The sequence below is a fragment of the Thalia democratica genome, chromosome 8 (genome assembly GCF_965202585.1).
Source record: "Thalia democratica chromosome 8, ktThaDemo2.hap1.1, whole genome shotgun sequence".
Taxonomy (NCBI): Eukaryota; Metazoa; Chordata; class Thaliacea; order Salpida; family Salpidae; genus Thalia; species Thalia democratica.
In genome coordinates, this window is record NC_139172.1 from 6870968 (window position 1) to 6880941 (window position 9974).

Genomic DNA, 9974 nt, shown 5'->3' on the forward strand with positions numbered 1-9974 from the left:
GTTAACAGTTTTTAATAAACATATTTTTGTGAGAATGCATTACAGCGAGCTAAACATTAAGTAAAATATGTAGTAAAACTAGCTTAACTAGTATGATTAAACAACTGGCAGTTTTTAACGCTGTTAAAATCACTTATTTAACAAGATTGTACATGGAGCAAAAATATTGTAACATCAATCACAAAAAATTAAAATGAAAAATACTCTAGATATAATAATGAGTGCGTATTACGACAATGAGCAACTAGATGAAATTTTTAATTTTTCTGACTATGAAGAAGATTCCTGGTTTGAATCTGATGACGGTTAGTTTTAGTTTTATTTTTTGAGTAAACTATTAAGAAACTTTAGTACGTTTTTAAAAGAAAGTTCGCGTAGTTTTTTCCATTGCGGATAAAAAACAAAATTTAAGACAATATTTTACTTAAACAAATACTATTACTATCTTTTTATGCTATTTACAGTCAGAAATAAAAGTTTAATTTATTTATAAATTTGTTTATGTGAAATATTGCTAAACGCTTAGTTTTTAGTTTAGTGTAAAAGCTTTTTTAAATTTGAAAATAGTATGAAAAACGTTTTTGGAATTTTTTTAACGAGCATAATAGAAAGATATTATTAATACGCAATCTAAGTATTGTTATTATTTAAATAGTTAAAAACAAGGTTCAGTTATTGTTAACTAGTCTGTAAAGAGTTTATACTTAATTGCCAATAAAGTTATTTCTTTTTTACTTAAATAACAGTAAATAGTAAATAGCTTTCTTTTTTAAACTTACATCAAAGCAAAACACTTTAAAAACGGTGAAGTTTCATTAAATATTTTTTTTACTATTTTTCTCAAAAACTGAAATCTGAATCATATATTTAACGTAAATTTAAAATCTAATTTCCAGACTTTGCAAATCTTACCTTAAAGTTAACTTGATTTCGTACTAGATAAAAAAATTGCAACGGAGATTTTTTATATTTTTTATTTTCACATTATATGCTTTTCTAATAAAAATTATTTAACTAATATGTTTATTTTTTGTTGAGTATAAATGTGTTTTATTTTTATTTTCTCATTGTATGTCCTGTTTAAGTGGCTCAGATTTTGATGCCTAAGTCTAACATTGCACAACAAAAAATATAATAATAAACTTTTAATAAAGATAAAGTTTTTGGAAAGCTTAGATATTTTTATTATCATCTAAATAGTTTTTATAATTTTGAATTGCAAATTAAAACATTTCAAAGATTTTGGAGTCACTGCGTTCTTTGCAATTCTCATATTTGTGGTCGGCATTGTTGGAAACCTGATCAGCATGTTTGTCATCACAGTTCTTAAGGAATACAAAAAATCTGTTCTCCATTTGTAAGTAAAAATTTACTAAAATCACTAAAAAATTGTTTGACTGCATAGTGTTTATTATTGACACGATCTATGAACAGTTTTTTATTGTTTTTGTTAAACACCTACTTATAAATCGAAAAATGTGGATTATCATAAGTCAATTGTTAGTATGTATAAATAAAATAATTACTTTTATTTTTTTTAAATCAATTCATGTTGGTTTCGCATAAGATTAAGTTTAGTTTAAACGATTTTAAGTTTTTAAACAGTTTTACGGTTAAAGATATTTATTTTAATCAAAAAAAATTGATTTATTATTTTTTAACTTCGAAACATTTCAATGTTGATTTTTTCTTCTAGGTTACTTAAAAAAATTGTTTGGGAAATTTGTAATAAAAAATAAAATAAGTTTCATATATTACAAATTGAAACTTAAAAAATATCCTGTTTCTTAACTATTACTAAAGCTAATCAATAAAAAAATCAATTCGAGTACTTTAGTATTTTTCAGATACGTGCTGCAGCTAGCATTGGCGGATACCATGTTCCTGATGACGATACCTTTCAGGCTTCAGGAAGCACACGACGGACACTGGAAACATCACGAAGTTTTCTGCAAACTCAGAGAATCAGTTCTCTATCTCAACTACTACGCTTCAATATGCTTCTTGATGGTTTTAGTTCTAGATACAAACTTTATTGATTTTAGTATAAAGTAAAAAATATAAACCTAATAATGATTTATCAAATATAAAAAATATAAAGGTTTTAAATAGAATATTTATTATTGTTGTCCAATATAAGTTATTTTTAAGGCTTTATAAGAGTTAAATAATAGCAAAATTTTATTTTAGTGTCAAACATTTTTCTTGTCCCTTAATAAAGTTATTTTTTAAACATGGTTGTTGGTTCTAAGCTTAAAAAGTTTAAACCTTTTTCTACACCGTTTAAAGGTAACTTGTTGTAAAAAAATATTTTTACAGAACCACAATTTAAACATACACATTACTCGGTATTTTAACTATTTATTCTATAAGACTTTCAATACTTGTTTATTCAACTATTAGACGTACAATCGAATACAAATCGAAATACCAATTAAGTTTAGTTTTTATTAAATTTTAAAAAAACTTTAATAGTTAAAAAAAAGCCAACTTTTTTTGTTTAAGATATATCTTGTGCATTATTTTTTTTACGTTTGTTTGTTCTTAACTCAAAAAGATGACTGTCAACACTTGTTTATTAAACTCTTAATCTCTGTTAAAACCACAATTAAATTTTCAGTGGATGAGCGTTGACAGGTACATTGCGGTGTGCCACTCTTTCAACTCCACGCTGACAAAATTGAGATCTACCACTTGCGCGTACATAGTCATCGCCTTCATATGGATCCTGTGCTTCCTCATCTGCATTCCCGTGTTCAGCTACGTCGGGCTAAGCGGTAGCATATTGGCCGGATGCTCGTGCAGGTGATTTAATAACATTTCTTAACAAAATTTATTTTATTGTTTAGTTTTTTGTTTAATTTCGGCAACTTTTAATGTTTCTTGAAAGAATATTTTTAACTTTGAAAAAAAAAGTAAATCAACGTTTAAAAAAATCATGACTGTTATGTAACTCAGTTTTATAAAACATATTTGAATTTAAATAGAAATTGTTAAATAATGCCTAATTTTTAAACAAAAGTTTTCTTTTTAAATAATCTGGTTTAAAGTGTCTGCTTAGTGTTCTAGTAAATCTAGAATCTGTTTTAGGAATATTTTGTCGTAAATCATAATTTATCTTTTAGCTGGAACTTCCCTAGCTATGTGAATGGAACTTTACAACCTAATAAGAATCTTTGCCGGTAAGAATTTATTAAAAAAGATGAGTATTCATAAATATACTTTAAACATTTTGTAAACTTAAAGTTTAAGACATTTTTATAAAAAGTTTTGTAACAAATGGCTCAGTTTTTTACCTTACATAAAAAACTTTCGAGGAGAATTGTTTGTGATTCTTTTTTATAGTTTGTTTTACTATAAAGTTTTAAATTAGCTTAGTTTCAGAATAATTCTAATAAACATTACAAAACAAAAAGTATATATGTAACAATGTTTAAACAAAACAAAAACAAAAAAAGCTTTAGAAACATATACTCTTTACTTTTAACATCAACTAAGTAAGAAACTATTTATAAACAGTAACATACAACATTGTATTTCTTAAAGTTGTTGGTTTATAGATAATAGATTTAATCGTTAGTTATAATTTTTAATTATAAGAGGTATAATTTTTTTTTTTGCTTTAAACACCAAAAAAATCTTATTTCTAAAAAAAGTAATATTAACAATGTTAAAACTAAGTAAAACAAATTAACAACTTGTTTTTAAATAAACATAGGTATAAAGTACTTTACTTTAAAAAACTATGCAAAGACTGTCAATTCAAATACTCTTCAGACAGATCATATCTGATAAAACGTTTAATGAAATTTTAAATCTGGGTTCTGGTACTGTGGCCGATTTGTACAAAAACTTCAATGAAACTGATTACGATGCGGACGCGGCTTATGAAAATTATAAAGAAGCGAAGGAAGAAGTGGAAGATGAGGATTATGTGGATCCTCACTGTACTTACAGTCAGGAAGCAAACACATGGCACTTGTTCCTTAAAGCAAATTTTATTTACGCATTTGTTATTCCAGTCCTTGTTAGTTGTTTTATTTAGAAAAATATTATGTTAGATATATGCGCAAAGTATAGAATATTAGTTTAAAAAACGTTGTAAATGTTTCTTAATGTTTGTAAATGTTTCTTAGCGATTTTTCAATCGGAATAGTTCACAGTAACTTTGATGTCTATTATTACTGCTTAAATACAATACTCTGAAATATAATTCCTATAAATAAGTTAAGATTTGTAAAGTATATATGAAGTTTTAAAGCTTATCAAGATTAAAGCTTCTTGAAACATACAAGTTATTATTAAGCTAAGGTTAACATAAGGAATTTAAAAAAAAATTAATTTACAACATTCAACACTCATACTTTTTCAATTTTTATACTTTTAATAACAATTGACAGTTTCTAGTTTTTTAAACGAACATTTTTATAAAAATTACTTAAAGATTTTTATCGTAACTAAAACTTTAAACTATATAATTTATTGATAAACATAAAAATGTACTTTAAGATTGTTTGTGGTATAACATATTGGAAAATAAAAACTTATTATTTATGAATCTTATTAAACATTGTTGGTTTTACTAAGAAATTTTTATTGAATTTTTAAATAGCTATTTTTTAGATTCAGCAATCGTAAATATACATTCAAGTTTACTAACTGACAATCAAAAGATAATATTTTTGTTTTAAATATTACACTGCATATACTTTAGTTTGATGATTTAACTTAATTTTAATTTTCAGTTTTTTCATAAATTTAAAAACTTCAAAAGACAACAACAAAGTTTATAAACCAAAAATTTTTTTTTGCAAAATTGAAGTTTTCTAGACATAATTTTTCATTTGAAATGTTATAAAGCTACTGCAATCTTTAAAATTAGCATAAATATTTAGTTTTAAAAAAAGTTTGATGCACTTTTAATACGAAGAGAAACTATTTTCAGGTGATGGTGTTCACTTATGGATTTATAATAAAGCAATTAAGGAAAAACGAGAAAAAACAATACAACAGGAGAAAGAGTAGCGCAGTAACAATAAACACTGCAAATAGGTATTTTATTAGAAAAAAATAAAACATATTTTTCATATTTAAACTTTGTTAGTATTCTTAAGTTAAATCGGTTGTTAGTACTTTACTCAACAACAAATAGTTTTAAATTGCGTTTTAATATCTTGAACACAAGTTTACTGTCTTACGATGAACCCAGATATCAAAATCTAGACCACTTAAACTGGAAGACATACAACGAAGAGCCAAGAAATAAAAATATATCAAAAAATAAATCATATTACAAACACAGGAAACATGTTTTTATTTTAGTTTTGTTTGATGTAGGAAAACGAGCAGCGGTAAGATGTCAGTAAACACCAGGGTTACTGTGATGTGTACCTGTCTCGTCCTATCATTCATTGTATTGTGGCTACCAAGCCACATCGTCCATCTGATGAAAATAAAAGGAATTAGCAAAACTGACGTTAGTTTGTTTTGTTTTGATATAGTGTACTTGTTTTTTTTAACTTTTAGGTTAATTATCAAGATTCGTCGTTTTGACATAAAAACTTTCAAGTATTTCACGTTGACTATCTTTATATTCATACAGCTTTTAGTTTAAAACCAACACTTTGTAAATTTAGCTTATTATTATATTATATACATACAATATATGAATATTTAGATTATCATTAAACGATCACCATTAAAAAGTGTACTAGTGTAAAACAAAGTGTAAAAGTATATAAATGTAACTTTAACTTGTAAGTTTTTCCAGCATTAACAAGTTACTTAATAACTAAATCAAATGTTATTTCAGAGAAAAGTATGTGATCGGCTGTCACTGTTAGGGTCGTACCTTGGATTTCTCAACTCTGCTTTGAACCCCTACTTGTACAGCTTCATCGGCACAAAGTTTTCGCGGAGGCTCAAGTTTGTTTTTGTATAAATTTTACAAAAGATTATTTACTTACATTAAAAATTTTAAAGAAGTACTCAAAGATCAAGTAATTTTTCAAATCTTGCATACTTTTTTGTATGTGTCTAGTATTTTTATCTTATAATACTTTGTGTATCGAATTTCTAATTAAATAAAAACGTATCAAATAAAAACAATATACCTTCATTAATATTGGTATACAACATTAAACTTTTAAAAAACTCCAATGTTTAAAATTTATACCATACAGTCTTTTTATAATGTGTATAACTTATTTTAAGATCAGCGAGAAACACAGTGAGAAAATCAATTGGTTCAATTGAAGGGTCGGGTCGTGGTCAGTCGGTGGAGGGGAAAGCCAATTACCGAAAGGGCGAGTCCTCGACCAACATGGCAACCGTTACCCTGGTAACTAAAGACAACAACAGATTGTGATTGGTTACGAAGGGTTAGTCGAACAAGCTGTTAAATACTTACTAAGATTGTTGAGACTTATGGCAGTTTTAAAATTAAAAGTAAAAACTTGAAATAAAAGTTTGAAAACAACTAGTATTATTTCCGCTTAATTTAAAGAAATCTTAACTTATGGTATATTAGTTCATGAGTTTTTTAAGTAAATAATTATTAAAACAAGTAGAAACCAAAAGATAAATATCAGTTTTATAAAACTTTAACACTCATGGTATTTATTTTTTAACCTTGTTTTTTACATATGTTATTAAATTTAATTTGAAGTTAGTTATACAAATATATAAAATTATTCATTTTTTTATAAATACTTACTACTTTATTAAAAATACTTAAAAATTTGTTATAACAACTATCAAACTTCAGGTATCAAAATTTTGTAAACGAAAATTTCAGCCCCATTTTTTCTTACTTCAATTAGTAGAAGTTCCGCAAAGTTGGAATATAATATACTTTGGTTATTGCATGATTTCCGAAATATCTATAAGACTATTTTACTAAGTTTATTCTATGAAAAAAGTTAACATAAATCATAGAAAAGTTTAGTTTTTTAATAAATAAGTTATTTTTATGAAGTTTGACAAAACATTTATATACTGCTTAAGAACACTGATACTTTTTTAACACAATTTTTTATCAAAAACTTAAATATTTATTTGATAATACATTATTTTCCTCTATGTAAAAAAAATGCAAGAAATTTGAATTTGTTTTTAGTTTTATGCTTAGTAGTTTGTTTTATATTGTTCATAGTCATTTAAATTGTTTACTTTAACTAAAAGCTATGTAGTTTTTTGCCAGTTATGGTAGTTTTGACTAGTTTTAAACAACGTAATTTACTTCTCTTAAACTAAATTGTTGTTGGTCAAATTTGAGTCTAATTTAAAGAAGCTTATAAAACAAAACTTTTGTTTTTTAATAATAGTTTACAATCAAACTTCAATAATAAAATTCTATACTAACTTCATACTAAAATAAAAAATATTTACTTATTTATAGAAACTTTTGAGTAATATACGTTCAAATTTTTTTAAATAACTTTCAAATTTTTATAAAAAACAAACAAAACTATAGATGATGTTGATCAACAAAACTTTAAATACGTTGCTTTTTTTAGTTTACTACAAGTTTTTGCGTTTGAATTGTTTTATTTAAAATAAAGTTTTTTAAAGTACTTCAAAATAACAATGTTTGTTTAATTAATTTTAACTAAGAGTAACTGCTTGATAAATAATAAAAGTATTTTTAATGAAGCTTTTAACTACGGTACTTAATTAACTCTAAACAAATAGGTTTTTTTTAAATGTTATATAGCAGAAATAAGTTTATAAGAAAACTTAACCATATAAAAAGATTCTATTTTACTTCAAAATCTAATAGAAAAAAGAAGTAAGATCTATGCTTTGGCTGTATTAAAACGTTTTTTAACTATTTTATTGTAATTGACTAAAACAATAATAGAACTGAATTGTATATTTTACTGATGTAACTTCTTTAATTTACTATTTTTACGACTTATAAGTATAATCAATTTTCTTAAATCATTTGAAAACATCTCTGCACTTACAAGAAAAGTTTATTTTGACTAAAAAAAGTATAACAATGTTTACTGTATATATTTATAATTTTATTGCTTGTTTTTTTTTCCAACTCTTTATACGCAATAAAAAACATAAAACAAAACTTTTAATTAACTAATAATGTTTATATTTTTAATTGGATACTGTTTTTTAACATAATTTTCTATTATACTTTTAATCGTTTTTACAATAAATTTATAAAACTTGATGTTTCATACATCAGCAATGTAACAATTTAGCACTAAACTAAATTGTTATACTTTTTAAATAACATTATAAAACATAAGCCTTTAAAATTTAATACATTATGGTTTTTATCAAAGAAAGAGTACAAATAGTATAAAAAAAAATATTTAACAGTTTCTTTCAATAAAACACTTCGATAAAAACTTGAAAATTAAAAAAATATAAATAATAGTTTCCTTTCCAAAGTCAAGCTTAATCAGTTAGGTTTAAGAAAACAAATATAATTTATTGTCAAAAGGATCAACAAAAAACATCGGTGAAAGTCAGCAGAGCAGAAGCCTGGACTTTCGCTTGCCGTGAGACAAGCTCAAGTTTAACAAAAGGGTTGATCACGCTAATTCGATCATCAGACCACAAGTTTCGGTAGACTGAGACTGGTTTCGTCCTTATTAGGACTCATTAGTCAGTCACAACCGAAAAACTTGTAGTCGTCAATCTACAAAGGGTTTATGATGCTTTCAAATGAATCAACCATTTGCTAGCAATGATCAGTGACGTCAGCATTGTCATTTGCCGTGCAACGTTTAAAACATTGTCCACTAGGCAAGACATCTGGCACGCTCGTTTTAGTACGATCAACAAAAAACATCAGCGAAAGTCAGCAGAGCAGAAGCCTGGACTTTCGTTTGCCGTGAGACAAGCTCAAGTTTAACAATAGGGTTGATCACGCCAATTCGATCATCAGACCACAAGTTTCGGTAGACTGAGACCGGTTTCGTCCTTATTAGGACTCATCAGTCGAGGACGAAACCGGTCTCAGTCTACCGAAACTTGTGGTCTGATGATCGAATTGGCGTGATCAAAAGGATTTTACAATAAGTATTAAAATGTTTTAAAGCTATTAATAAGTCTGTCTGTTATTAATAAGTCAAATTCTTTTTTACTCTTTATTTTTTCAATGATTCAAGCTCTTTTAAATCGTTTTTGTTATTTTCTATTTTGTTGTATGATGTACTGGGTTTGACTTTATTTCTGAAAAATTTTAATACCATGAGTTTTTTTTAAACTTTTAAGCTGTATTGTTGGCACTTAATATTTGGCTCGCTATAACATTTTTTCTTTTACTGCTATTTCTTTGCTGTTGCTTTTGATGTTCTTGTTTTTTTTAATTTAAATTGGTTTGTTACAATGACAAAAACTTGCTTAAAAACTATATGAGCTTTTCTTTTTTTTCTGTTATGGTTTACCTGACTGGTGATTTATGTTGCATTTTTTTTCAAATTTCTTATTCTAGTTTGACTTTTTATCTACAGCTTTTTTAGACCCTTAAACTATTTGGATCTGTCACGTTTACGTCTTCTGAAATGTTTTTTTACCTTTAACAATATCGAACTGAACTTTTTCTCCACCTGTGTGAGAATTTGTTAGGGTTTTCTATGATAGCTGTATAGTGAACAAAAACATCACTGTTTTAATCATCAAAGTGACACTTTAGCACGGCCTCAATTTTGCACGGAATGACACTTTAGCACGGAGTGATTTTTCGCACGGCGTCACTTTAGCACGGGGTGACACTTAAGCACGGGGTGACACTTTAGCACTGGGTGACACAAAAGCACGGAGTGACACTTTAGCACAAAATGACACTTTAGCACGATCGATCGAGTATAATTACTGGTCACTTACGTTACAGTATTTAATGAAATGTTTAAGGTTTAACTTTATATAGTCAGCATCCTGTTGATTACGCATTTTAAGCACTTTTAATTGTGAATTCAAAGGGAAGTACATCTACCAAAGTTATTTTA

At 26.1% G+C, this 9974-nt stretch overlaps 1 protein-coding gene across 1 annotated transcript; it reads left to right on the top strand.

The window, feature by feature from the left end:
• Positions 1-213: 213 nt before the first annotated feature.
• On the top strand, positions 214-6911 carry LOC145842486 (kappa-type opioid receptor-like). The gene is made up of 11 exons (XM_082949939.1): positions 214-305; positions 1240-1357; positions 1848-2010; positions 2621-2805; positions 3126-3182; positions 3778-4027; positions 4946-5052; positions 5338-5476; positions 5813-5925; positions 6214-6380; positions 6767-6911. The coding sequence occupies exons 1-10, from the start codon at positions 218-220 to the stop codon at positions 6365-6367; spliced, it is 1374 nt and encodes a 457-aa protein (XP_082806065.1). The 5' UTR covers positions 214-217; the 3' UTR covers positions 6368-6380; positions 6767-6911.
• The last annotated feature ends 3063 nt before the right edge of the window (positions 6912-9974 follow it).

Excerpts from the sequence above, each read along its gene's own strand:
- LOC145842486 (XM_082949939.1), top strand. The coding sequence starts at position 218 with ATGAGTGCGTATTACGACAATGAGCAACTAGATGAAATTTTTAATTTT. Across the intron at positions 306-1,239 it reads CTGGTTTGAATCTGATGACG|ATTTTGGAGTCACTGCGTTC; the intron begins GTTAGTTTTAGT and ends AACATTTCAAAG. Across the intron at positions 5,053-5,337 it reads ACAATAAACACTGCAAATAG|GAAAACGAGCAGCGGTAAGA; the intron begins GTATTTTATTAG and ends TGTTTGATGTAG.